Below are 26,765 nucleotides of genomic sequence, written 5' to 3' on the forward strand. Positions count from 1 at the left end.
CGTCCAGGCTTCGAGGCATATCTTTGTAGACGCGCACCTGCGTGAGCCAAGAAAGTGGTAATTCCAGGCTTGTACTGGGCACTGTCATCATGAGAGCATCCCATGGCAACCGTCCTCGCCCCCGCTGACCTCCTGACCAGACTGAGACAAAATATCATAACAGTGAACGGAGTGGAGTACTGAGCACACACCACATAGACACTCACGCTGAGCTCTTAGCAACGTAATGGTATTCTGTCCGCGGCGGCCAACAATCAAACTTTACGGTCGGCATATGACGAACACTGAAAAATACTGGATTACCCGTGGCCGAGAAAGCTGAGAGCCGGCTGCATATCGGCAGCTCTGACCTGGGAACGTCCTCGAGGACCCCTGGTTATATGCGGAGAGGCCTGATCTGCTCGCGCGCAAATTCAGCCCTTTTGTCCGGACTTTTTTGGCGAAATTTGGCGAGATTTGGTCGGATAAAATCAGGCAGTCCCAAGTTCGGCGGGGGTTTGTCCGGACTTTTCCTCAGGCCTCTACCGACGGACCCCGCCATTTAGCAGGGTTGGTGCTCTCGGGGGGTTGTCGTCGCGCTGACGCCGTTCGCGAGAGCACCTGGGCTGGCCATGTCCGGATGTTCCTCACCCCTCGAGCAATCACGACAAGCTATGTCCGTACAGTTCCTCAGCCCTTCACGGCGAAATTTGCCCATTTGTCCGGACAAACATCAGCCCCAGCCCCTCCGAATCGCCCAAATTTGTCCGGATTCGATTAAGGCTTCCTCCCCAATTATCAGGGGTCCTCGTCCTCGTTTTTCCACAAGCCACGCCGTGATGAGATGGTAAGGACGATGAAGTAATGGTCGTTGTCTGCCCACGACTGGGAGGTGCACGCACCAGGTGGGCATGGGAGAGAAAGGCGGGTGGCTGAAGAAGGGCGGATCTGGGAGAGGTTCATTTTCCGAGCGGTTCCGAAAAGCTTATGGCATGCGGCGCCAGAAAACTGGACAAGGCAGAGTATTCGGCAACGAGCGCGCGCGCCACCGGCTTCCCTGCCAGCCCGCCGGGCTTGATGAAGCTAGCTTGCTCGCGGCCTCTGACAGTAGGCTTACCTGCTGTAGCCCTGTCTCTCCATCCTCCTCGTCCGGCCGTCGTCTGGGGCCTCTCGCTTCCCTCCATCAACCAAGCGGGCTGTAGTCCAGACATCTGAGGTGTGTGCAGCCTTCCTTGCTGTCGGCTCGGGTCTCATATTACCCCCCAACCAGTCGGCCATGCAACCGTCCGAACTTGAGATCAGGCGGGAAGTAGAGGCCCTGCGGGACATCAGGAGGCGGTCGACCGCAGGGGGTCCTGGTTCGCTCATATTGGACCCAGATTTGCCCAGCACTACGACCCAACCCTCGCCGACCACCCCATACTGGTCACCAGAGGAGCTGAGCGGCAGCTCCCAGAGCGATAACAGCGACACCGGGTCCGAGGAGAGCAACAATGATCCCTTTCATCTCTTCTGGGTACCCGCTCGACTCCACCCCGAAATTGCACCAGCCGAGTTCAGGCAGTTCCTGAAAGAACATGCCCGTAGTCCCTCCGACGAACCATCCGGCCTTGGGCGCTCAGTCTCCAATGGTTCTACAGATCTTGGGAGGAAGAAATCTATGCTTAGCCGGCAGTACAAACCGTCTGCGAACGATGACGTTGAGGACGAGGAGGTCGTTCCCATCCGTCGGAATCGGTCAAGCATCTATTCCAACGGTCCTCAGCTCACGATCAGTGATCTACAGAAGCTAGAGGAGCTAGCAGAGGAGGCATCCAACAGCGATGACCCCAGCAGGCTGAGGAGTGTGTTGCGGAGGAGTCTTAGTCTGAACGTGGCACCCTCAGGTATACTTCCTACGTATCTCCTATGTGCTGCGTTGATGCGAGTGCGTGTTTAGTCATCGACCAGATGGACGACTTGCACGATCCGGGAGACGAAGCCGATTCCCCTATCATTGTGCCGCGCATGGGCGATAGACTGCGTCGTTCAGCACGCACAAAAATCCGCAAGCCGGGTATGCAAGGCGAGGGTGCACATCGCTTCACCGCTACTCGCAGCCGACGAAAGTCCGTGAACCGCTCAGCTACGCTGGGTTCGCCCCGGACATCGAGTGAGATGTCCGTAAGCGATCATGGACATGCGGAGGCCAGCAGGACGCCTCGCGCAAGCGAGGACGCAGCGCTCGCGTCACAAATCCCACCCATCCCACCGGTGCCTCCTCTGCCACGGCCCGAATCATACAGCGAAGAAGCTTTGATCTATGACGCTTACGTTACCGAGGAACCAGATGAGCTCGATGCTTTTCAAAGGGAGACGACCCCAGAACCCTCCGTCGAATCCTCCCTCTCTGGCCCATCCTCTACCACGACACACACTGAATCGCATGAGCTTGCTGCTGATTCTGGACCCATCCTACATCATCCTAAACCACAGCGAGCTGTCGCGCCGGCTGTCACTGAACCTCCCGTGGAAACACACACGCCCTCCCCTCCGCCCACGACTGCGGCCGCTAGTCCGCCTTCGAACGTGCTGCAGCCACGTCCCTCTCTGCAAGAGGCGCCGTTATATCAGCCACCCTCTCCAGGCCCGTCTGAACACCGACGAGAGAAGGACAAGAAGGGCGGCTTGTTCAAGTGGGGAAGTGACAAAGGCAGCAAGAAGCAGGCTAAGGAAAAGGAGCAGCGCGAGCGCGAGAAGGAGAAAGAAAAGGATACCGGCTTTTTCGGATCGCTTTTCGGAGGCAAGAAGAAGCAGGAGGATGCGCCGCCGTCGATAGCGACTCAGTCTGGGCGCGAGACGGCTGCCGCCCTCCTCGGGGCGTCCAAGTCGTCCAAGAACTACGCCCCATCTCCTTCGCCACAGCTTGCCGGCATGTATGCGCGGTACCCCATCCACGTCGAGCGGGCGATCTACCGGCTCAGTCACATCAAGCTTGCTAATCCGCGTCGCCCGCTCTATGAGCAGGTCCTGATCAGCAACTTGATGTTCTGGTACCTGGGTGTCATCAACAAGACGCAGAGCCAGCAGAACGCGGGTGCAAACGGCGTAGCGCAGCCTCAGCCACAAGCGTCAGGACAGACGCAGCCCGTGCCGGACAAGGAGCAGCAGGAACGGGAGCAGCGAGAGCGCGAGGAGCGAGAGAGGGCAGAGAAGGAGCATCTGGAGAGGGAGCAGGAACAGAGAGAGAAACAGCGGCGGGGGAGCCTCACGAAACCCGGAGCGGCGAACGCACCCCAGCCAGGCGTCCGGCGAGCCGAGATGCCTGTGCGCGGGCCCCAGTACGAGATGCAGCACCGCGCCATGGAGCATGAGTACGGCCATGGCTACTCAAATAGCACATCCGGCGGCTCGGGATACGGTTATGGCTCTGGCGGCGGCGCATCGTATCAGTCGCAACCAGCAAGATCGTCGTCGGCGCCTCCTCAGCCATACACGGTCGGCCTCGTGCAACCACAGCCGCAGGCTGCAAATGGTAAGTTTCGCAATATGGGATCTGTGTCGATGCAGCCTCAGCAGTATGCTCCAGTTGTGGTGGGCGGCCAGTTGCCCCCAGGCGCGATGCCTCCCGTGGCCGTCGAACAAACATGGATGGCGAACCAAGCGTCAACGAGTATGCTCAACTCGAGGGGACATTCGTCTCCTTCGCCCCCACGTTCCGCCTCCCCGCCTTCTCCGCCCAACCAGTCAGTCGCTCCGCGCCGGACACGGTCTCCGCCGCCTAATCGCTACACTCCTGCGCAGGAGAAGCAACCGTCGTACAGCGCGCCAGGCGCCCGACTGCCCAGTCGGTCCCTGTCTGCCTCCGCTGCGCCGCCCATGGTTTCTGCGATGAACCATGTCAACAGTGCCAAGCTGAAGAAGGGCATCAGTGCGCATGCGGTGGTGCAGAGCCGGCGGCGCCCCTCCGAGGACGAGGACGTGCCGCTCGCTCTGTGGCAGCAAACGCGAAGAAAGTAGTCAGCCCGTCGCCACCGAACACTTCACATACATTTTTCGTTCGCTCGTCTGTACTCAAAGTCCCTTGCTCGTTGGTCCGTCACTCCCTCACTTCATCATCTAGATATCCCTGCAATTTATATTGTCTTGGGCTGTTTCTACTATCACCGGGTCTCACGAGGCTTGCATCTGTAACGGACACCTTGCCTCGCACACTTGTAGTTTCCGTGGCGGGCGTTGTTTGGCTGGGCGACGCATCCCTGAGGACTCTCCGGTGCTACAACTGACTCTGCCTACCGTAGTATTATGCCTTCATAGCAATCTGTCTGTATTTGCATCGCGCGGACTTTTGGCCCTAGCTAGTAATATGAAACATTGGAGAACACAGATTAGACCCGCACATCTATGACATATGCCAGCTATACCGCAGTACTTCCAGTAGCTCTGGTCGCCGTTGCGTGTGTCTTGCGACCAGTCTCTCAGGCTCTCCGTCCCTCGGGAGCGAACGACGATCGTATTCAATGCACACGTGAACTGGTAAAGCTGCGCCAGATCCCGATCTGCGGATGACGCAGCGCCGCAGCACTGTTCCGGGCCGACTGGAGGGATTGTACCAGTTGTGTACCAGCCATCACTCAGTTACAGTACAGTAGTTTGGCTTTGCGCACGCTGCTGGAACATAGGCCAAGCCGCATAGGTACACTTGCGTGGCGCACCGTTTGCGCAACAAGGCCTTCGACATGGGACATCTCATAACAGTCGCAACGTGAGTCATACCGCGGACCTCTTCTACGCGAGCTCACGAAACGTTAGTTGGTGCGCTCATCATATGACTGAGATGGTATATGGTCAGTAACCTTTTGTACGCAGTACGCTGAATCAGTGGTCCCTGGACTTCGGAGTACGTTCAGATTAGATCCATCTGGTCTGTACTCTGATCTGTCGTGAATCAGGGAAACTTGGAGCGCATTCTCGCCAGCATCCGGATAGCTAAAGAGCGAGGCGCAACTTTGCGCGTTGGTCCGGAGCTCGAGATCACGTATGTCCTCGCTCGAATATACAGCATATCAGAGACACAACTCATGCGACATAGAGGCTACGGATGTCAAGATCATTTCCTCGAAGGTACTCCGATCAGACGTGCGCGTCGTATGATCCCTCACCCCTGTTATTCTAGGCGATACGGGCCTACACTCATGGGAAGTATTGGCCAAGATCCTCGAGTCTGAAGATGCCAAGGGTATCTTGTGCGACATTGGGATGTGGGCATCTGTCCTGCAGACGGAGCCCGAGCTGCGCTGACGTATCCAGCTAGGCCTGTCACCCACAAGAATGTCATCTACAACTGCAGGGTCATAATATACGATGGCAAGATTGCTCTGATCCGTCCCAAGATGTGGTTGGCGAACGACGGCAACTACCGCGAGCTGCGATGGTTCACGCCTTGGATGAAGCACAGGTCTACTGAGGAACATTACCTGCCGAGGATCATACAGAAAGTTACCGGCCAGGTATCTGTGAAATCCCGCCGTGGATGTGCAGCAGTTGACAGCCCGCCTAGATCAAGGTTCCTTTCGGTGACGCCGTCGTCAGCACGAAGGATACGTGCATCGGCGTTGAGCTCTGCGAGGAACTCTTTACGCCCGCGAGGTAAATGGTCTTCACACTTCACCAGCTCTAGTCACTCAGCATCGGGACACAGTCCTCATATCCTCATGGGCCTCGACGGCGTGGAGATCTTCACGAACTCCAGTGGCAGTCATCACGAACTCCGCAAGCTGTACAGGCGCGTAGATCTCATTAGAGAAGCCACGTCGAAGGTACGATGTCACGTCCGCCCACCAACCACCCGCACTGAGTGACATCTGTCTTCTTCAGGTCGGAGGGATCTACCTCTACGCCAACCAGCAGGGCTGCGACGGCGACCGGCTCTACTACGACGGCTGCGCGATCATCGCCGTCAACGGGCACGTCATCGCGCAGGGCTCGCAGTTCTCGCTGCAGGACGTCGAGGTCGTGACCGCGACGATCGACATCGAGGACGTGCGCGCGCACCGCGCGGCGAGCAGCCGGAGCATGCAGGCCGCGGGCGCGGAGCGCTACCAGCGCATCGAGGTCGACTGGGCGCTGTCCGGCGGGAAGTTCGGCGTTCGCGAGGACGGCGAGCCGGGCGACCTGGCTATGACCGACCGGAGGTTCGAGGTGAGGTTCCATAAGCCGGAGGAGGAGATTGCGTGAGTGCCTTGAGCTTGAGGATACGGTGTGGGGTGGATGCTGACTGCGTGGATGTAGGCTGGGCCCTGCGTGCTGGCTGTGGGATTACTTGAGGCGCTCTCGGACGCAGGGATACTTCGTCCCTCTGAGCGGTGGTATCGACAGTTGCGCAACCTCGGTGATCGTCTACTCAATGTGCCGCCTCGTGGCGGATGCCGCTAAGAACGACGGTATGCATCTGTGCATGATCGAACTTCAGCCCCTCTCATGTTTCTGTCTCACAGATGAGCAAGTCATAGCGGATGCACGTCGCATCGTAGGAGAGCCCGAGGACTCTGCATACGTCCCTACCGATGCACGCGAATTCTGCAATCGTATCTTCCACACGTGCTACATGGGCACGGAGAACTCGAGCACCGAGACGCGAGGGAGGGCGAAGGAGCTTGCGGAAGCTATTGGCAGGCGAGTCATGCGCTGGACACGCACCCTCCACGGTCATGACTGACGACACGGAATCGCAGCTACCATACTGATTTGAACATGGACACGCTCGTCACGGCTGTGCGCAACCTGTTCTCGTTCGTCACGGGAGTCAAGCCGCAGTTCCGCGCGCATGGCGGGTCGCCCGCGGAGAACCTTGCGCTGCAGAACATCCAGGTTTGTCTCTCGTAGCGGAGTGCGGCAGCCATCTCATGCATTGTTTCCAGGCGCGCTTGCGGATGGTGATCGCGTACTTGTTCGCTCAGCTCTTGCCTTGGGTGCGGGGGCGGAGCGGGGGACTTCTCGTTCTCGGCAGCGCCAACGTCGACGAAAGGTAAGTTGGGTTGTATCCTGTGTCAGCGCAACTTGACCGTTCCTTCCTTAGCTTGAGAGGCTACCTCACCAAGTATGACTGCTCCTCAGGTATGTGCCTCAGCCGATACCACTACACGTGCTGACGTCCGTCTCCAGCGGACATCAACCCGATCGGTGCGATCAGTAAGACCGACTTGAAGCGGTTCATTGCATGGGCGAAGGATGCGTTCGATCTGCCGATACTGGAACAGTACGTGGCATCGCTAGCTTGCGCACGCTCTCACTGACAGGTCGTGCTCGGATAGGTTCCTGACTGCAGTCCCTACCGCAGAACTCGAGCCTATCACGGAGACCTACGTGCAGGCTGACGAGGCGAGTGGTGCGGTCGTCTGGAAACGAGTTTGGGCTAACGTCTGGCCATGTGCAGGCTGACATGGGCATGACCTACGACGAGCTGTCGGTCTTTGGCCGCCTGCGTAAGGTCGAGAAGTGCGGGCCGTACAGCATGTTCACGAAGCTCGTCCACGAGTGGGGCTCAATCCTGTCCCCGACGCAAGTCAGTGCTCACTGTTAATGGCGCTAGTCTTCTCACTCACAGGCTCCGTTTTCCCGGACCAGATCGCGGATAAAGTGAAGCTGTTCTTCTTTGAATATGCGAGGAACCGTCACAAGATGACGACCCTGACACCGTCTTACCATGCTGTGAGTGTCGCGGTCCATGCATTTGCGATCCGCGGATGCTGAATCATCTACAGGAGCAATACAGCCCAGATGACAACAGTAAGTTCCACGCTTATGCGACCGACCTATGGCTCACTCGCCGCCCACAGGGTTCGACCTGCGGCCGTTCTTGTACCCCTCCCGCTTCCCTTGGCAGTTCAAGAAGATCGACGAGGTCGCTGCCACCCTGCGGGACAAGTCTCAGTTGAAGGCGAAGACGGATTGAGAGATGTATTGGAGCACCGAGTCGAGAAGCAATAATGATAGAAGAATGTACGAGGCACAAGAGATGTAGAGGTATCTATGTAGAGAAATGCTGCTATTGTACAATCCTTCCGTGACGTGATTCAGCTCCTGTTGAGCAGACGAGAGAGCGCTCCCTGGACCGTGACTTTCTTCATGATCGTCGGCTCCGCCGCTACGACAAGGACTCAGTTGAATGTCAAGCTTCCGTGCGAGAAGGTACTCACGATCTGTCAGATTCTCTTCCTGCACTTTCCGCTTGATACTCTCCATCACCTCGCTGACTCCCGAGCGATCTAGGTCCCCTCTGGCCTTAAGCAAGTTCTCGACGAACGCGATATTGGGCCCATACACCTTTGCAAATGAGTAGTACGACAGGAACACGAGACTTTGCGACGCTTCGAGCATCGAAAGCACCATGTCGAGGACCTGCATGCGGGGCTCGAGCTCGTCGAGTTTCTTGTACTGGCCGAACAGCTTGTAAAGATCATCAATGTCGGTCCGCATCCGGGTCAGAGCTTGGGGGAACTTCATTTTAGGTGCGTTGGCGAGGGCGTTGAGATACGCGACCAAGAACGTGTCGATGAGGTCCTCGGTGAGGAGCTCGACGAGGGTCTGGTTGAGGTACGTGTTGTAGTCGAACATGTAGTCGCGGATAGTCTCGACGATCTGCGCCGTGATCCCGTCGTACCACGACGGCTGAAAAAGCTGTTTGATCGCAGGCTTGAGGTCGTTAAGAATGAGGTCGATGAGCGTCTGCTGACATTTCTTCGCGACGTCGAGGAAGCCGTCAATCGCGTCGTTCAGGTGGTCGTGGATCGGCAGTCGGTACTTGTCCGAGACGAGGGGCTCGATGCGTGCGGAGAGCGTCTCCGTAGAGTCGGCGGACTTGAGCTGGTCGTTCGCGAGCGCGATGCAATATTCGACGAGCCCGCCCGGCACCTCCTCCGGCTTCTCGACGAACTTCTTGAACTCGGTGTCGATGAGCTTGAGCCAGCGCGTCTGCACGCCCCGCATGACGCGGTTGATCTCCTCGACCGTACGCGCGAGGATGAGGCCCTGCCCGCTCTCCATCGCGAGGTCCACTTGCTGGTTCACCATCTGGAAGAGAATGACCGCGCCCTGCGTGCCATACAGCCCGTCGCTGTTCGTTTCCGGCGGCTCCTCTCGCTGAGTGAATGAAGCGATCTCGGTCTTCATCAAGTTTTCCGTCCACTCCTCGAGCTTTCGGATGATGAGCTTGAGGTAGTCCTCAATGAGATCTTGCTCCTTCCCATCGAGGAGCGGAGGGACGAGCAGCTCGGATGGAATCTCGAGCTCCCTCATCTTCTTCTTGTAGTCCTTGATGGTCGAGTTTATGGCGAGGAGGGCACTGGCCTCTGGCTCAGAAGCTACGATTTTCTTGAGCATCGCGTCCAGAGCCTTGTGATACTCCTTAACGTAGTGGGTAAAGATATCCCATGACTGAGGGAAACAGGGGACAACATCGGTCTCGACGTGGATGAGGTCCTGGTACAGCCAGTCGAGGTTCTCCAAGAACGCGGCGGGGTTGCTGCCGTTGCTGGTGAACGCTTCGTCGAATGTGCTCTGGATGGACTCGGTTATGCATTTCCGGATCTTGGACGTGTAGTGCTTGATGACACGAGCGTCCGCCTGCATAGACCTGAACTTCGCCGCTGCGTCCATCTTGGCAGCTTTCTTGACGAGTTTGATGGCTATGGCCTACGAGGAGTCAGTGCAGAACGACTAGATGGCGCATTTATACACCACCTTCTGGTCTTCGTGCCCCTCAATCTCTGCAATCTTAACCAGCTTCACTACCGTCTCCGCGTTACCCTCCATGCAGATGATGAGGATATTCCGCGCCAGCGCGAGGATATACTGCTCGAACCCTTCGATGAGACCATCGAGGCGTTCGAACTGTTTCCGAAGGGTATTGCGCACGTCCGCGCTGCTCTTCTTCGCCATGTGCATGGTCTCGTTCCGGAAGGACTCCAGCCGTCTGATTTGGTAATGGGCGCGGAGCAGGTTGGGTGCGGGCCCCAGGATGTCCTGGCTATCCGCCGTGAGCATGTCCTCGAGCATGTCGAGATGTGTGTTCATGTCAATGAGGTTGTTCACCATCTCCTCCACCCGCTCGAAGTTACGGTGGACTATGGACACCTACCCCGCGTCCTCAGCAAACCGCATCGTCGACATACAACCTCGTACTCACTCTGCTGATCTGATCAAACGTAGCGATCTGGTTCTGAGGATCACTGCAAAGCCTGTCCACCGTCTCCAGCTCATCCTTGACGGTCTGCACGTTATTGCGAGTGCCGAAGACCTTCCGGAGTCCATCCCGGGTAGCGTCCAACTGCTCCTTCACACCGCTCTTCAACCTAGCGTCGATGGAAGCCTTCTCCTTCTCTAGCTTCTTGCGGAAGGCAGTAATCTTGGCGAGGTCATCGGGAAACTGGAGGTACTCGCCCACAGCCTGTGCGGCAGAGATGGTAGGGGCAGACATGGGCGCGTAGCCACCTGAGGATCAACTTGTGAAGTCTGTGCTGATTGGTAGACGTCGGCGACACTGAGTCTGCGATGTTCGTGGAGAGTACTCAGGTGCGTGCGGAGTTGGCGAGCATTCATGAAGCAGGTCGTCTGAGGAGACAATAGCATGGTCGCGACAAGGCCTTATTGTATTGCTGTTACCGTGCGGGCGTCACGACTCCGACTCACATACAAACTGTATTTACATTCATAGTGGTGTACTACTGTGTGCCAACCTCAACCTGGGGATTATGTAACAGGCCTATCAGATTAATTCGCCATGCAGTGGTATCGCTTCAGGGTGCTCAAGCCTTAGATGCACACAAACGTGGACAGATATGATCGCACATAGGGCAGTCATGCCAAGCACACAGCTATTCAAATCGATTGGCAATGGAGCACTGTACTGATGCTTCACGAGTGCTGGTATGACACTGCTTCGCCTTTGCCCCGAGCAGTTGGCCCGAATGTTGCGAAGACACACTCGAACCAGAGGTAGAGAGGCATGCGGGTCATGGGACATGTCATATTGCAGTATGTCGACATACATAGTGGGATGTCAGAGATGCGAGGAGAGCGGTACAGAGTTAAATCGTCGACGGGTAGAGCATCTGAAGAGGATGTAAGTCCAACCACCCAATTGTTGCTGCAATAGTCAATCACGTACCACGCGCACGCTAGCCCCAAAAGCGTGAGGCGGGATGTTCGACCTGAACTTCCCTTTTACGACACCCGAGTTGCCGTGAGACCGAGTGACACGGCTACGTGGGTTAGGGGAGCATGAGAGACACGCATCTGCGGTAGGAACTGTGTACGCACCCCCAGATTACCCGCACCTTTGAGCCCTGGATCTCCCGCTTTGCCCGGTAAACGTATGCGAGGCGCTAGGTGGGATAGGTTCGTGAGTTGCAGGGAAGTGACAGTGGCCTCCTCTACGTACCTTTCCGAGGTAGAACTGAGCATCCTCCTTGGTAGCCACGCCCTCAATCTGGACGAGCGAGGTGTTCGGGCGAGTGTTGCGCTTGGCACGCTTGTGGCCGAGGATGCGTCCCTTCGAGTAGAGTCTGTTCGCAAAGAGTAAGGCCATGGAACATGTAGGCCAAGCAAGAAGCAAGTGCAGCAGGGAGGGTAGTCGGTCGCCGCAGGAGAGTCCGCCTAGGCGTAACAGTGTCATCCAACCCACCGGCCGTCCATCCATCCATTCCACACTGCCTTTCTCAGCCAAACTCTCCTATACGCCGAGGAAAACCTACTAGACACCGCCTCTAAGCAGCACGCACCTTGTAGAGCCCATTTTTGTCGTCGTCCCGCCCGGTGTCGAGTGTCTTGAGGATGGCTACCAGAGTTTGCGATAGCGCTGGGTTGTAGTGGTGGGAATCTGGGCGGCCAAATGCGGAAGGTAAGCGTAAATTGTGATCGTGGGAACCCCGTTTGTTACCGGGGCTATTAAGAGGACTAATCGCGGGCTGGTTTTTGACTCAACCACCGATGCAGTGAAGAGCTGCACTTGGTCGTCGTCTTACTCCTCGGCGTACACAAGTAACGGAGCGGTGGGAGAGCGAAGATCCCTCGGGTCGCCGTCTGTCTACAGTCAGCTCCTTCTCTTCCTGGGTTGTCTGTACTTCGTCGAAGATCTTCCCCTGAGGGCAATATACCATTCGAGATAATTGCTCCGTCCCCGCTGCGTGAATATCGCTGTCACGGTACGAGTCAGTCTGACGCGCTCAATCGCGCGCCATATATACCAGTCTGAGAAAGCTAAGTCGAGGTGTTCTCCAAGTTATCTACCGCCCTCATGGCCGCGCGAGTGCCCTCAGTGTGGAAGCGCTTTGCGTCCACCATCATCCCCAGAGCAGCCCCGCCAAAAGCGCACCACCATGCGCCCATACCTGATAGCGCCTTCCCATCAGGCTACGTGGTGACCGGTCTGCACTGTGGTGTCAAGAAGACCGACGCGCCAGACCTTGCGGTCATCCTGTCGACCTCCCCTCGCCCAGCTTCCGCGGCAGCGTGTTTCACCCGCAATGCATTCAAGGCCGCCCCGGTCGTCGTGTCCGAGCAGGTGCTCAATGCCAATGGTGGGCGAGCCCGAGCGGTGGTGGTCAACAGCGGTTGCGCCAACGCCGTCACCGGCAAGCAGGGCATGGAGGACGCCTGGGCGATGGTCCGCGCAACGGACGCGCTGCTCGAGTCATCTCCGAAAGAGAAGAACGAGACGCTATTAATGTCCACCGGTGTCATCGGCGTCAACCTCCCCATCTCCAAGGTCCTCGCGGGTATCCAGTCGCTGTCAAAAGAGGGCAGGACGCTCGGTTCGACGTTTGAGGCCTGGGAGCGCGCCGCAAAGGCGTTCATGACCACGGACACCTTCCCGAAGCTGCGCGCGCGCACGTTCACCGTGAACGGCCGGCAAAACCGGATGGCGGGCATGGACAAGGGTGCGGGCATGATCCACCCCGACATGGGTCCCCCGCGCCCCTCCGGCCAGCTGCATGCGACGCTCTTGGGCTGCATCTTGACTGACGCGGCCGTCTCGCCCCGCAGTCTGCAGTCCGCCCTCACGTATGCCGTCGACCGCAGCTTCAACTCGATCAGCGTGGACGGGGACATGTCGACGAACGACACGATCGTCGTCCTCGCAAACGGCGCTGCGACGGATGGCTCAGAGGCGCACGAGATCGATGAACAGCACGATCCCAAGGCGTATGAGACATTCAGGGATGCGCTCACGACCTTCGCTGCCGAGCTTGCTCAGCTGGTGGTCCGCGACGGTGAAGGCGCCACCAAGTTCGTGACGGTCTCCGTAGAGGTATGTCCAAATGCGCTGAGCCCCTACACAGGACTGACCGATGGTTAGGGCGCCGCTACTTACGAGGATGCTCACCGGATCGCCTCGCAGATCTCGACGTCTGCCCTGGTCAAGACAGCACTGTATGGCGAGGACGCCAAGTACGTAGCACGAGGTCTGCCAATGCTCTGCTCACTTACTTACGTTCAATAGCTGGGGACGTATCTTGGCCGCGGCCGGTGCCGTGCCCCTCTCGAAGTCCCTTGACCCTACCCGCGTCAACGTCTCCTTCATCCCAACGGACGGTTCACCTGCGCTCCCACTCCTCGTCAATGGCGAACCTGAAAGCGTTGACGAGGTGCGTGCAAAAGAGATCCTCAGTGTCGAGGACCTTGCAATCCGCGTCGAACTCGGGCTCGGCTCGCAGAGCGCAAAATACTGGACGTGTGACTTCAGCTACGTAAGTGTCATACCGCATTCCACTACATAGCATATGTAGAGGTGGGAGACTGCATGCTGACGAGTCGATCTGATGTGCAGGAGTACGTCAAGATTAATGGTGACTATAGGAGTTAGATATATGCTCGCTCGGAGCGCCACCGACCGCAGGGAAACCAAAGGAGTGTCTGAAACCACATAGCACGAAAGTACAGTAGATATAAAAAGCGAATCATCCTGGTATATGTCCCTTTTATGAACCTGGCGTGAAGGTAGCCTGTGGACGGATTCGCAGGCAGCGATGGACAACGACCGGCTGGGCGCGCGGTTATTTCCAGACTAGCTTGCCATTCTCGTCTACATAAGCTGTCATCCCGCCGCTCACATTCTTGCTAGGCTTGCTGTACTGCTCCGCAATCTTTGCGCGCTCCAGCTCCCGCTTGTGCTGCGCGAGCCGTGCTTGTCGCTCCGCTTCGGCCTCGACCTTAGCAGTCTTCTGCGCGTCGCGCTTTGCGGCGTTTTGACGCTGCTTCTTCGACACACTTTCTGACGCGGTGGGTGTCGTTGTGGGCTTATGTGTTTCTGGATCAGAGGTCAGCATGAGAGGATACGGACATAGCTACGAACAACGTACTGGGGCGACCACGGCTTTTCACGACACCCCAACCACCGTCATCCTCCCCGTCAGCATCATCAGCCGTCCCGCGCGAGTCATCAACATCCTCATAGTCAGCCCACGAGAACCCAACAGCGGGTCGATCGTCAGGCCCTGGCTGGATTCGCATGACCCGGGCAACGGATGGGTAGTCGGGTGTCTCCAACATGCTACAGACCGCAACGTAAGTCAATGTAAGGGCCAGAAGACGCGTCAAACATACTCGTCCACCCCTGTCTTTCGCGGCTTCGGCAGTAGCCTCTCCGCGAGCGTACGTCGGTTGTCCGACGTCGAGGCCTTGACGTCGCCCTCCTCGTCCGAAGCAGTTGCAGTAGGAGACGAGTTGCCCGTGAAAGACGTGGTAGTGACTCCAGCATCACTTGTCCCAGCGTCCAGAGGGGTAGGCTGCTCTGAATCCTTCCTCTGCTTGGACTCGACGCGAGTCCACGAGCCGTCCGTGTCGACAGTCGGAGGGGGCGGTGGAGTTGCCTTTGGCGTCGATGCCTTCCTCGACTTCGCGATGGGCCGCGCGGGAGCTGCAGCCGGCGACTCCGGCGCGGTGGCAGAAGACTCCGACATTGCGTCGACTGGACGCGACGCCCCCGCGCCCGACGCGTTGGCTTTCTTGCTCTTCTTCTTCTTCGACTTTGTCGCCTTCGGCGCGGACTCGGGGGTTGCCTCCGTGTCAAGAGGCGCAGAGGACCCTTCGAAGGCGCCAGGCACCACCGGCGGGAATTGCACAACGGTGGGTTTCGTGGTGGGCTTCTCTGCTGGGGAAACAGGTTCCGCGCCAGCTTTCTTCTTGGTGTTCTTCTTGTTCTTCCCGGCGGCAGACACAGACACGGGTGCGGGGTCAGAATGCGCCTGCGAGCTGGACGGCTTGTAGCTGTACACGACGGCAGCTCCAGCTACGACGAGGGTCGCAGCGAGGGCTTCAGCGACATGGCTCTGCGCAGATCCCATGTTGACGGGTACTGTGAAACGAGGAGTGAAAGGTGTAGAGGTGTGAACAACGAGTAAGTGCGTGTCAAGTGGTGCCGGTCACGATGAGCGCCGAGCGGACTAGGTTAGCTACTGGCTAGTTGGCTTATTGCCAGCAAGTGACCATGCAGAACGAGAACCCGGCGAGGAGATGGATAGAGTGCGCGAGGAAGAAGCAGAGATGGATGAGTGAGAACAAATGCGGGGCTGCCGTTGGCCGTTGCTCCTCCGCCGCGATCGCTCTCGACCAGTATATTGCTGGTCACGTGCAATGAGAATACGTGTTTCCAGCGTCCACTGCTCGTACCAAGCTCGTACTGTAAGTACTATGCGTGACCTGAGTACTTTATCGATGATCGTTGGACCACCCCGAAGATGCCTTAGGATGTATTGCCCGCGCGAGAGCTTCTGCACACGAGGCTGAAATTGTACATATCTCCTTGGTTCATACACGGTGTTGGCTGAGGCTCTAAAGCAACCCTGCTAGTCCAACACGTACAACGCGAGACTGGAACGCCGTAAGGGACATATCGTCCCTGAGCAATTTGTCCTTCTCCCAATCCGGCATCCCGGCGAGGGCGAGGAGGCAAGTTCTGTTGACAAGGCCCGCACTGAGGAACCTCGGGGTGAGATCTTCAAGGTTCGGACTGAGCGACTGGAGGAAGGTCCGAACAACCTGCTCGTGCAGTTTGAGCGGCGCTGTACCAGTAGACGTTACAGCCCGTTCGTCGGTCGAAGTCGGTGTTCGTGCAGAGCTGGCACCTTGAGCAGTGGATTGTGGTTCTTGTACTACCTGCATGAGAGGAGAATGATCAGTATCTGGCCCCGCAGAAAGGTGATTGCGACTCTGACAGGTGCAGACAGATCAACTGGCGTGCTACTACGACGCGTAGACTCAGAGGATGAGCTAGAACTTGAAGCCTGAGAAGCGGGTAGAACCTGTATGAGCAAGATCTGTTTCAGCGTTCGAGCATGGTTCAACATCCCTATGCATACTTTTCTCGACTGGGAGTTATAGGGACACCGAACGCCCGCGATCCTCGAGCTCTTGCGAGGTAGCTCCAGTCTATCGACGGAATGTCCGCCTTCGTCAGGCCTCCCCTCAGTCTGTTGATCTTTGGCAGCATGATTTTTCTTCTTTTGGTTGTGCTCCCACCGCATCCGGTCGAGCCATTTCCGTATGTACGCCTCCATAGGCCACGCGTCTTGAAACTCCACGCCGAGGTAAGGAAACATATCGAGAGCCTGGATTTCGAGCAAAGCTTAGCGTCTCGATCCGATGACGGCAGCAATGCTTCTCACCGCGTTCGAGAACTTCGTCCACTGCCCGCGATCCTGGTCCCTAATAGAGACTGTTTGGTCGAGGAAGCGTGATGAAAGCGAGCGCATGCCGCTCTTCGACATCAACGAGTCCAATTAGTACGAAGGCCACAATATCCTAACTTCGCCATGGGGACGCACGGTGAAATTGTTGAATGTCGGGTCTGTGCGGCTGAGGCCCATAGCCTGCGACAATGAACTAATGCCGCACAGACTTGGTGGCCGTGGCCAGGTCTTTCCCCGTGGACCTATCGACAGGGACCGAGTCAGCGATGACTAGCGGAGGATGAGCTAGTCGCGAGAACAAACCTTCCATAGCTACTAGTACTCAATCGCTGCCACCAGCACGCTGGCAGGACTTAGTGAGTACAACGAGCAAGAAATATTGGTGACACGCTGGGCAGCAATGTCCAGGGTGGCAGCCTATATCAGGACCTTCGAGACTCGGAACATCGAGGCAGCATCAGGAAAGTGGCACCTTGCCTCAACGGCCTCAAACGGCCTCACCTGTCTAATTCGTACCTAATTTGTCTCATTGCCTCACAGATCTCTGACTTGGCTGGCTGTGATTTTGCATACTTACTGATTGACGATACAACTCACTGATCGACGACCCTCTCCTACGATATCGATACAAAGGATGCATTACAGTAATATCTATGGCGACACACTATTGCCACTGAGATACAATACCCTCGTTCCGGGCGCTGCTCAAAATCAGATCTGCGTTCGCCGCCGGTGTAGGCAGTTAGCTCATCGCGGGCATTCTGCACTTGGGCTCATTGTGCCTGTGCCTACCGCTCGTTCGTGAGTTGCTGCACCTTCACCCGCCGTGTCCGCCGTCTCGTAGGTGTGTCGTTTTCCACCAGAATGCCCATGCTCACCGTTATGCCGGCCCTTGCACTTCATATCCGTTTGCCTGGCGGGTCATGACCGTACGCGCAGGGGTGCCACGCTGCGCCGCGTCTTCAGCCGGTACACGCGGGTGGTAAACGGGTACGGGTCAATCGTGGGGTACAGTGGGTCGTGGCGGGTCGGTCGAACAGATGACAGCAGGTTACTTAACCTGCTGTCAAGTGCCAGGGCGGGCGAGTCGGCAAGCAGGTATGTGGGCAAGCAGGTGAGCAAGCGCACGAGCATGCGGGAAACCGAGAAAGTGGGCAAACGGGTAGGTTCTTGGTCGAGCAGGCCGGTCGGAGTGGGTGTATGGGCACTGGCAAACAGGAGAGCGAGGACATACCTTCGAGCGTTCATGCTTGGCCTTGTAGCCCTCACCGCGCCCTTCGTTCTGCTCCTACTCAGTCCAACCCTTATCTGCGTCGGGGAAACGCGAGCGGTATCTTGACAGATCACCGCATGTTGGCTTGAGGATGTTGCGGGGCAAGGCGGTCGCGTCGTGCGGGGAGGTCGTTATGGTGCACGTACGCAGCTGGCGGATGCGCGTGACGCGCACATCGTCGGTCGCGCGGGCCATTCACCTCATTGACTGTATGGGTGGTTGCAAAGGGTCCCGGTGACTGACGAGGCAGAGAGCGACGTTGGCCGGCCATAAGCAGACAGCGCTGTTGCCCGGAGACCGTTGCATGTCTGCCCTGAACTACATTACAACTCCGACCTGGCTCCGACCGCCGGCGCTCCGAGTCAGCGCGCACGCGCGGCCTTGCTTCGCTGGCACTTACCCTCACATCACGCAGTCGCGGGCACCTCGTCTCCCAACATCGACGTGCAAGACAACCCACAAGCACATCGAACGTAAGGTTCGTGTACACAAGCGTGCAGCAAGCTGATGGCTGGTACCAGGGAGGGCACGTCAATGAGTGAGGGCTCGGGCGGGCGAGCGAGCAGCGGGTGCGGGTACAGCCCTTGGGCATCCACCGCCTCTACGAAGAACACAACGGCAAGCATATGCGTGGTGCGCACGCCTTGTTCCCGTGACGTCAGACGTGAGTAGGTGGTGACCCACACGTCCCGCGTCTGGTTAGCGGCAACTTATTATGTGAGTTTCGTCTCGTGATTCGTTATCCTGTATATGCATCTGACCGGGAGCTTTGCGTGAAGTACAGAGCGTGGGGGGTTCCAACACTATATGGCGAAAGAGCGCATATGATTTTGTATATGGTCTGTTCATGGCCCCGCTTTCCTCCTGATTCTGACTCAGTGTGTAGAGGCCTGTTCATCAACAAGTGCATGTTTCTCAATGTCGATGCATCGTGCTCGTTGGGCTGGGTGGTGAGTGAGTTCAATAGGTTGGGCTTGAGGTGAAAATTATTGACGTGTTCGGTGTGTACTATAGCGCGACGATCTGGCGCTAGTACAAGAACTGGCCCGCAAACAAGGACGAGGTTGTTGCGGTGACTGGTGCGTGGCCCCAATGTGTTCTAGACGTGTCGGAGACGCTGATCAGCATTGCACAGTTGATACTCATGACGATTGAGCAGCAGCGGACAGCATGTGGAGATGACAGGGCATGAGTGCGCATCGGGCGACCTCATGGGATGTGGATGCCCTCACGGAGCTGGCAAATAGGGTCGCTGACCGCATCTCGGAGTGGTACCGAGCAAGGAATTAGGACTGCTGTTGTAGGATACAGCTCAATTGAATATATTTGTTGTTTCGTTGCACTGTCTTCCGGCTCACCTAAGTACCTCATGTGTCTATGTGCCCTATGAGCCTCATTGCCTCATCACGTCTCAGATGAGAGATAATCTACTCAAATGAGACTTGAATGAGGCAGCCCGTCTCAAACTGTCTAATTGCCTCATTGCCTCAATGAGGCGAAATAGGCAGGTGGTGCACATTCCTGATGAGCCCATCCCTACGCGATCACAATCTGACCTGCAGGTAGAGCTCCGCGAAGCGGAAGAAGCTGCCCACGAGTAACGTACGCGGATTGGTCGCGGTTCAATTGTGCGTTGCACGCGTGCTATCATCTCAGCGCTACGCTCTTCCCACGACTTAGGAGGGCCAAAGCGATTCGAATTGAACGCCACGGCCGTCTCGCAAGTTAGGTGGAGATAGTTAAGCACCTAGAAACGCAATGGAAGGTGTATGAATCTCTGTTTGCTCATGTCCGGCTGCATACTCGCAGTGTGCGGAGTGATTCGATGAATCCCTTTCGGAGGTCACGGGCGCTAAGAGTCTGCCACTGCGATGCGGTCTTCAAAGTGGTTGTCGATTGCTGCAAGTACTTAACATACTTTTTCGGTGAAAAGGGGCTCGCTAAAATCCGAGGGCGTATGTGAATGAGAAGACATAGTACCAAGTCAAAGCTTGTGCCCAGCCACCGGAGCGAGCTGTGGCCGTGACAAGCGTGACCGTGCACTGGTCATGTTTGGTTTTGTTTGTTCTCCTCAGAAACAGTCCCCCTCGGCCATCGTAGGCCTTTCTTTTTGTCCTACCACGCATCTTCATAAAACTCTGAGTATATTATGAGATGTTTCAGCCATGCTCTTGGCCTACAGCCGTAGAGGGCTAGGCAAAGGAGGTTTAAAACATGAACGCGCCGGTGGCAGGGCGCGAGGTTGAGCGCCCTGATAGACGCGGGAAACGGTGCGTGTGGCGCAAATCAACCGCGACCAATCCGCGTAGTATACACGAGTCGCTCACATGTTCAATAATTCAAGCCGTCAGTACTTCAGTGACACCGCGGCGTACCGTCACAGACCGTCACCTCGACAGCTCTCGCAACACCGCCTTGACACGCGACGCCGCAGAAGCACGGCAGAAGTAAGTACCCCGTTCTGACACGGATGTCTCGTCCGGGAAAATGAGTGCAGGGGCCGGGGCCAGCAGGGCAGTAACGGCACGCACTGCGATAAGGAATTAGTACAACATTGACACCTAGTCTAAATCGAGCCCTGTGTCGCCAGAAGCCCATTCCGTACGAACGCCGTGGGACCCCCATCGGCCTCCGCGTAGTTTGACATGAAGAGCTCCGAGTCACCGTTCGGCACTATCCCATACACAATCAACAACAGACGGCAGAAAATCGAGAGAAGAAAGGGACGCACTGAATCAAAACTCGTCGGGATTCAGCGACATGGCTCTGCGCAGATCCCGTGTTGGCGTGTACTGTGAAACGAGGTGTAGAAGTGTGACCATTAATCCTGAGCAACGAGTAGGTGCGTGTCAAGTGGTACCGGCCACGTGAGCGCGGCGCGAGCAGACAAGGTTAGACTTAGCTAGTACTGGCTTATTGCCAGCAAGAGACCGTGCGCTTGCAGACAGAGAAACTGGCGAAGAGACAGATAAAGTGAGTGAGGAAGAACCAGAGACTCGTTCATGAGTGAGAACAAATGCGGGGCTGCCCGACGGTGACCAGTATCATATTGCTTGTCACGTACAGTCGGAGAATACATGTTGCCACTGCTCGTAACGTTCATGTCCATCTTCTGTCCTTCCAAATGTCTTGCATGAACTGAGGGAATGACAAGTAGAAGCCGATTCATGACTGCTGGATACATCGCCATGCCCATACAATGTGATCAACCTTCATTTATATCTAACTCAACAGGTTGGCAAGCCCGACTCGAACGACTCGCGACTGGAATGCAGTGAGCAACACATCATCTCGCAGGAATCTGTCCTTCTCCAAGTCAGGCATTTCCGCCAAAGCGAGGAGACATTTCTTGTTAACCAGGCCTCTGTCAATGAAACTCTGCGTTAGGTCTTCTAAGCTGGGGCTTAGGGACTGCAAGAATAGCCGAATGGTCCCCTCGCGAAGCTTGAACTTGGACAACTTGCTTGCCGGGGTTGAGGACTTGTCGGCCTGTATGCCTGGTGCCGTGCGCACCTTTGTGGATATAGAGCTTGAGGTAGACTGCTGCATGCGTACTGACTGAGCCTTGTAGCAGTGTCACTACTATGCGCCTACTTTCATGTGACAGCACACCAATGAAAGTACTCACCGACGATGTGCTGGGCAGCGCACTCGCCAAGGACGATGAAGAAGGAATTGTAGCTTGCAGGATCTATTACATTCTTGTGAAGGGCGCAAAATCAACGACCTCGCGTTGAGACCTACCTGAGACTGCCTGCCAGCATTCATAGCAGTGGATTGTGTTTCTTGTACCTGGATTGGAGAATGATCAGTATCGGACCATGTGGACAGGTGACGGCAACTCTGACAGGTGCAGATACTAGGTCAACTGGCGTGCTACTACGACGCGTAGACTCAGAGGATGACCTAGAATTAGATACGGGTGATAGGACCTGTGTGACCAAGAGTATCAGTTTCAGCATTCGAGCATGATCCAACGCCCCTTTATGGCTTTACCTACTTTTCTCGACTGGTATTGATAGGGGCTCCGAACCTCGGCATTCCTCGAGCTCTTGCGAGGTAGCTCCTGTCTATCGACGCAATGTCCGCCTTCAGCAGGCCTCCTCTCAGTCTGCTGACTTTTCGCAGCATGACTTTTCTTTCGGTTCTGCTCCCACCGCATCCGCTCCAGCCATCGCTGCATGTATCCGTCAATGGGCCAAGCCCCTTCGTACTCCATGCCGACAAACGGGAACATATTGAGGGCCTGGATTCCGAGCAAAGTTTAGCGTCTCGATTCGAAGACTGCAGCAGTGCTTCTCACCGCGTTGAAGAACTTCGTCCACTGCCCGCGATCCTGGTCCCTACGCAAGAGCGTTGGGTTGAGGAATTTTGCGCCTAGCAAGCGCATGCCGCTCTTCGGCATCAACGAGTCCAATGAGTACGAAGGTCACGATATGCTAACTGCGCCATGGGGACGCACAGTGAATTTATTGAATGTCGGGTCTGTGCGGCTGAGGCCCATGGCCTGCGACAATGAACCAAAATCGTGGCTGCTCAGACGTGGTGGCCGTGGCCAGGTCTTTCCCCGTGGACCTATCGGCAGGGACATACTTGGCAGTGTGACACCACTGGCGCGCTGGCAGGAGTGAGTAAGACGAGCAGGAAATATTGGTAACACGCTGAGCAGCAGTGCCCAGGGTAGCAGCCTACATATATTGGGACCTTTGAGACTCATGACATCGAGGCAGCCCATCCCTATGCGAGGAGAATGCTGCCTGTAGGCAGAGCTCCGCGAACCGGAAGAAGCTCCTTGAAGCTCCGCATGCCCACTGCGTACCGTCACAACGACAACTTCCGCAACTCCGCCTTGTCACGCGACACCGCAGAAGCACGGCAGCATTCTGTCTGCGATAAATGCCAATCAGAGGAATTAAGTAGTACGACATTAACACCTAGTCTAAATCGTGCTCTGCGTCGCCAGAAGCCCATTCCGCACAAACGCCCTGGGATTCCCATCGGCCTCCGCGTATTTCGTCATGAAGAGCTCATCGTTCGGCACTATCCCACACCCAATGAACAACGGACGCCAGGAACTCAGGAGAAGAAAGGGACGCACTGGATCGCAACTCGTCGTCAACGCGCACCTGGCCCGTGTGGAGCGCGTTATCCTGCATCCAGACCTCGAACAGCGACGCAGCCTCGCTGACGCTCATCCGCGGCGATACGGGGAGATTTTGCAGGCCCCGCGCGAAATCTACAATATCGGATGAGCGCTTCGCGTACGGCCCTGTGGAGCGCGGTGGCGGCAGTCCGAGAGCTTCGCACAGCTCGAGGGGCATCTTGAACGCGGTGTGTTGGGTGCCTGCGGCACCAATGACCGCGCCGCGGGGCTAAGGTATTGGATAATGAGCTGATCGCAGCAGCCAGAGAGGTGATTGGGACGTACGAATGCCTTCTTGCCGCTGGCGTACTGGAGGATCATCCGCGGGATCGCAAGGTGCTGCGCCATGATCTGCCGATAATGAGGGTCACGGTACATGCTGTAGCCGTACATGGCTTGCATGTCGTCGACGGCGAGCAACACGGGGTGTCTTGGAGAGGAATCAAATAAGCCGACGTCGAGGATTTCCAGACAAGTGCTTACGTTGACTGTTGCGACAGTTCGTCTATCAGAACTGACAGAACAACGGGCGCGTTGTTCACGTCGTCCACACCTGCTTTCACGAGCGCCGTGAGACGGGAGCCCGCGGGTACCGAGCGACCCTGCAGCGGAACCTGCTCCCGGGTCTTGAGCATGTTGGTAAGCCGTTCGTTGACACTGAGGAACCTGCGGAGCAGCTGCGCGGAAAACTCTGGCTGCAAATATGTCTGTGTTCGCAAATCATACGCATAGTCCCTGGATGAGTCAACGAGGCTCAATCCTACAGAGCGTTAGACAGTCAGATACTGTTGCAGGCAAGACAGCGCACCTCGCGGAATATACAAGACGATCCAGTCACTATGTGCTGCGTATTCTACTGTTTGCAGTAGCAAGTAACTTTTGCCACATCCGGTCGGGCCAGCTGTGAGATAGAGTTAGTGATAATCGTGATGATGCAGTAGGGCAACTGACTCATCATCAGTCTGGTGTCCCGACTCGACTTTTGACCCGCAGCGTCGAGAACGTTGAATGTACTTATAGTGACGTCCCGAACAACAGAGCATGGTCTTGATAGAATCCGGAACTAGATCCAAACGTCAGATGAAGCCCTTTCCGGTACTGTTGGACTAGAAATGTACGTCATGAAGTGCGCTCTCCGGGACACCAAACGCGCGCATCGCTTCATTCTTGGCCTTCGGGAACGCCAGGACTCTGCCGACAGAGTCGTCGTTCATGACCTTCTACAGGACGCAGCTATGAGAGTGTACACCAGTGTCCGAATATTATGACGTACGGGTGAGAATGTGGGCAGCTCCAACTCCACGCGCTCGCCAGTCTTGAAGATGCTTTTCGTGAGCTGATTCGTCGGCATGGGCGTGTAGGGCTGCAGGGGACGATGATGAGATGACTGCTAGACGGACGAAGTAATATCTTACAGGGGTAGCGAAGGCCTTCTTCTTCGACGCTGGCGCGTGCTTCGCCTTGAAACTATTGCCTGCATCATTTGTGAGCGATCCGGAAAGTCGTCTCGATAGGATGGAGAAAGAGGAAGTAACGCGACCGCCGTACAGATTTTAGCAGCCATAGCAGCCATTATGGCACGATGATGTTATGGCCGCTCTCTTGAGACCACCTCAAGAACGGTGCAATGGTGTAAGAGCCGTGTTCCTTCGGCAAGGCATGCAAAGGTTTAGCAGTCTTGAAACGCCCTGTACAGGACATGTGAGAACGCCGAGTTCTCTCCCGAACAGTACCTTGCCGATATGAACAAAGGATTATGACCTTGAGGATCATACGAGCTGCACTAGCATAGCAAGATTATGGTAACCAGACCCCGGCTTCCCGAGGTCGTCCCCTTGCATGAACAGCGACCCCACCCCCAGGCAATGTACTGCCAGCGGTGTTGAGAACATCAAGGATGAGAGAGTACCGCATACTCAAGCACAACACGGCCATTAACTTTGGTCATCTCTGGTGGTATGGCGTGCATAGGAAAGAATATGCTGCGAAGTGCACTCACGTATTTGTGGTGTTTTTAGAGCTGTCTTTCGAGTGTCACCTGGCCTTACTACGTAGCCTCTCGTTTGACCGATGGGCGGGAGACATGGGCGGGAGCGGGAGAGTGGCACAGTGAAGCGGAAACTACACCGGGTGGTGGCCAAGGAGGGCATGGTGGCAGTCGCTAGACCTTGGAGGGCGTTGTGGAAGCTCCGGGACCCTCGCGTCGCCTGGGCCGCCGACGTGGAAAGAGGATAGCGATGCGCTAGGGCGAACTGGACCAGGCAGCGACGAGCTCTCGCCGAGGTCGAGAGGAGTGCTCAGTGCTAGCGTTGGGCAGTCTAATGGCAGGACTCGGACTCGGTGGGCTGGTGTTTTCATCCACGTGGCCGACGCGTTACGCAACGCGCACAGTGACACGCTCGTGACACGGCTCTCTTGTGACACCCGCGTCGCGGCGCGGCCGTCTCCGAGTCCTGTTCCTCGCGGTCGACTCGAAGTCCTCTGTACATACAGGTTTACGGCCATGTTTGTGCGCTATGGTCGGTGTGAGTAGGCGTGCCAATTGACACGGATGAATATTTCATTCTCATCAAAAGTATCGCTGTCTGGGTGATCGCTCACAGGCAGAAATGATCCTAACTTCTACTTGTAGACCGGATCCGGGATACAATCATGGCGATTCGCTGAGGAAGATGTCCTAATTGAGAGGTCAGTCGAAAGCCCAACACACCTGTTGCGATCAATGGTATACATCTACAACACATCGGGCAAGTTCATATTACAGTTAACTGGCGATTTAGCCAGGGGAGCTGGGAGGTATCGGTGAGTGCTCCACGTAATTATTCATCTGCGCTGTTCTACATCGACCTTACACATTCCAGGATAAGAAATACATGTGATGGCTGGTTGCCGTTCGATGCAGACGAACTGTGGCAGGCTGCTTGCAATTGCACCAGTAGACTCTGGCTGCACACAGATGTTGCCATATCAAGCCGTTGCGTGAATACTATCCCTGGCGGTTCTACTATCCGGCGGCTTGTCAAGTGAGTAACTTTGCGCTATGCGACAGGGCTGACGCCACGATTCTATAGCGGATCTAGCCCACGTCCCTAGCTGAGATATTCGTATTGTCGGAGATAATTGGGCAACAAACCCGCCGCTGGGTATTCGATAATCTCGGAAATAGACACGTCCGAGCAGAGACGGAGGGTAATCGGCGTGCAGCTATCGTACCCACCGGATGTCGTCTGGATCCGTCAGGGCGATGTATGCTCTCCAGTATGTAGGATCCATTCCATTCATGAGTTACGCGAGATATAAGCTGCATCAATAGAGCCCAGAGTAGGGCACCGAAGGTATGTACGTATACATGTGAACAACGCGCCCTCAGGCCTCAGGCCTCAGGCCTTGAATGGTACCGCGCTTTGCGAGGGGCGCGCGGCCGCTGATGTCAAACGTGCCCAGTTCGGTTCCAGTTCGGTTCCAGTGCGAGAATCCATAATCAATGCAAGATGTGGGACCTCGGAACTTCAACCACTACGGCCAACACCAGGTGCGCTGACTGCGGTTGAACTCGCTGATTACAGCCTAGCCTTACACTGTCAAGCAGGTTCTGGACGCCTACGCCGCCACAAACCGGTCGCCCAATGGCACACTCAAAGGTTGGCTGCTGCGGCGCAGCATTGCGTTTGAGATTACAATCAGGGACTTAATGCTTCAGGCC

General features: G+C 56.4%; 10 protein-coding genes across 10 annotated transcripts; 3 read left to right on the forward strand and 7 right to left on the reverse strand.

The window, feature by feature from the left end:
• The first annotated feature begins 987 nt into the window (after positions 1-987).
• On the forward strand, positions 988-4,386 carry C8Q71DRAFT_745039 (uncharacterized protein). The gene is made up of 3 exons (XM_047922982.1): positions 988-1,195; positions 1,250-1,865; positions 1,919-4,386. The coding sequence occupies exons 2-3, from the start codon at positions 1,256-1,258 to the stop codon at positions 3,976-3,978; spliced, it is 2,670 nt and encodes an 889-aa protein (XP_047781604.1). The 5' UTR covers positions 988-1,195; positions 1,250-1,255; the 3' UTR covers positions 3,979-4,386.
• Positions 4,387-4,424: 38 nt separating this feature from the next.
• On the forward strand, positions 4,425-8,153 carry C8Q71DRAFT_470044 (glutamine-dependent NAD synthetase with GAT domain-containing protein). The gene is made up of 21 exons (XM_047918750.1): positions 4,425-4,723; positions 4,771-4,773; positions 4,828-4,858; positions 4,911-4,996; positions 5,051-5,082; positions 5,135-5,219; positions 5,273-5,468; positions 5,519-5,607; positions 5,660-5,777; positions 5,836-6,191; positions 6,250-6,401; positions 6,456-6,633; positions 6,693-6,828; positions 6,879-6,985; positions 7,037-7,074; positions 7,123-7,216; positions 7,272-7,338; positions 7,394-7,522; positions 7,585-7,668; positions 7,722-7,746; positions 7,797-8,153. The coding sequence occupies exons 1-21, from the start codon at positions 4,698-4,700 to the stop codon at positions 7,910-7,912; spliced, it is 2,148 nt and encodes a 715-aa protein (XP_047781605.1). The 5' UTR covers positions 4,425-4,697; the 3' UTR covers positions 7,913-8,153.
• Positions 7,879-10,604, reverse strand: C8Q71DRAFT_470085 (exocyst complex component sec6). Its single transcript, XM_047918752.1, has 4 exons — positions 10,145-10,604; positions 9,700-10,092; positions 8,157-9,651; positions 7,879-8,104 (listed from the first exon to the last, which is right to left on the reverse strand). Exons 1-4 carry the CDS (start codon positions 10,433-10,435, stop codon positions 8,034-8,036), a joined length of 2,250 nt encoding a protein of 749 aa, XP_047781606.1. The 5' UTR covers positions 10,436-10,604; the 3' UTR covers positions 7,879-8,033.
• A 73-nt stretch (positions 10,605-10,677) lies between these two features.
• On the reverse strand, positions 10,678-11,942 carry C8Q71DRAFT_745045 (60S ribosomal protein L33-A-like protein). Its single transcript, XM_047922983.1, has 5 exons — positions 11,739-11,942; positions 11,399-11,522; positions 11,278-11,342; positions 11,126-11,219; positions 10,678-11,069 (listed from the first exon to the last, which is right to left on the reverse strand). The coding sequence occupies exons 1-5, from the start codon at positions 11,750-11,752 to the stop codon at positions 11,046-11,048; spliced, it is 321 nt and encodes a 106-aa protein (XP_047781607.1). The 5' UTR covers positions 11,753-11,942; the 3' UTR covers positions 10,678-11,045.
• A 311-nt stretch (positions 11,943-12,253) lies between these two features.
• Positions 12,254-13,822, forward strand: C8Q71DRAFT_702505 (uncharacterized protein; the record flags this gene model as incomplete). Its single annotated transcript, XM_047920253.1, has 4 exons — positions 12,254-13,267; positions 13,316-13,407; positions 13,460-13,706; positions 13,787-13,822. 4 exons carry the CDS (start codon positions 12,254-12,256, stop codon positions 13,820-13,822), a joined length of 1,389 nt encoding a protein of 462 aa, XP_047781608.1.
• A 39-nt stretch (positions 13,823-13,861) lies between these two features.
• On the reverse strand, positions 13,862-15,410 carry C8Q71DRAFT_470692 (uncharacterized protein). Its single transcript, XM_047918753.1, has 3 exons — positions 14,563-15,410; positions 14,319-14,509; positions 13,862-14,266 (listed from the first exon to the last, which is right to left on the reverse strand). The coding sequence occupies exons 1-3, from the start codon at positions 15,300-15,302 to the stop codon at positions 14,013-14,015; spliced, it is 1,185 nt and encodes a 394-aa protein (XP_047781609.1). The 5' UTR covers positions 15,303-15,410; the 3' UTR covers positions 13,862-14,012.
• Positions 15,411-15,622: 212 nt separating this feature from the next.
• On the reverse strand, positions 15,623-17,112 carry C8Q71DRAFT_745054 (uncharacterized protein). The gene is made up of 6 exons (XM_047922984.1): positions 16,950-17,112; positions 16,782-16,888; positions 16,623-16,715; positions 16,317-16,565; positions 16,173-16,259; positions 15,623-16,113 (listed from the first exon to the last, which is right to left on the reverse strand). The coding sequence occupies exons 1-6, from the start codon at positions 16,954-16,956 to the stop codon at positions 15,790-15,792; spliced, it is 867 nt and encodes a 288-aa protein (XP_047781610.1). The 5' UTR covers positions 16,957-17,112; the 3' UTR covers positions 15,623-15,789.
• A 149-nt stretch (positions 17,113-17,261) lies between these two features.
• Positions 17,262-17,803, reverse strand: C8Q71DRAFT_745057 (uncharacterized protein). Its single transcript, XM_047922985.1, has one exon. The coding sequence runs from the start codon at positions 17,778-17,780 to the stop codon at positions 17,568-17,570; it is 213 nt and encodes a 70-aa protein (XP_047781611.1). The 5' UTR covers positions 17,781-17,803; the 3' UTR covers positions 17,262-17,567.
• A 3,338-nt stretch (positions 17,804-21,141) lies between these two features.
• On the reverse strand, positions 21,142-22,510 carry C8Q71DRAFT_855264 (uncharacterized protein; the record flags this gene model as incomplete). Its single annotated transcript, XM_047927161.1, has 7 exons — positions 21,142-21,483; positions 21,548-21,610; positions 21,664-21,711; positions 21,768-21,851; positions 21,920-22,165; positions 22,223-22,315; positions 22,382-22,510. The coding sequence occupies 7 exons, from the start codon at positions 22,508-22,510 to the stop codon at positions 21,142-21,144; spliced, it is 1,005 nt and encodes a 334-aa protein (XP_047781612.1).
• C8Q71DRAFT_745085 (mitochondrial ribosomal death-associated protein 3-domain-containing protein) lies at positions 22,382-25,397 on the reverse strand. The gene is made up of 10 exons (XM_047922986.1): positions 25,062-25,397; positions 24,478-24,536; positions 24,336-24,425; positions 24,181-24,282; positions 24,014-24,125; positions 23,871-23,963; positions 23,546-23,822; positions 23,348-23,492; positions 23,018-23,291; positions 22,382-22,959 (listed from the first exon to the last, which is right to left on the reverse strand). The coding sequence occupies exons 1-10, from the start codon at positions 25,210-25,212 to the stop codon at positions 22,859-22,861; spliced, it is 1,404 nt and encodes a 467-aa protein (XP_047781613.1). The 5' UTR covers positions 25,213-25,397; the 3' UTR covers positions 22,382-22,858.
• Positions 25,398-26,765: the final 1,368 nt, after the last annotated feature.

The sequence above is a fragment of the Rhodofomes roseus genome, assembly GCF_022264815.1.
Source record: "Rhodofomes roseus strain CIRM-BRFM 1785 chromosome Unknown C8Q71scaffold_5, whole genome shotgun sequence".
In the NCBI taxonomy this organism is placed as follows: Eukaryota; Fungi; Basidiomycota; class Agaricomycetes; order Polyporales; family Fomitopsidaceae; genus Rhodofomes; species Rhodofomes roseus.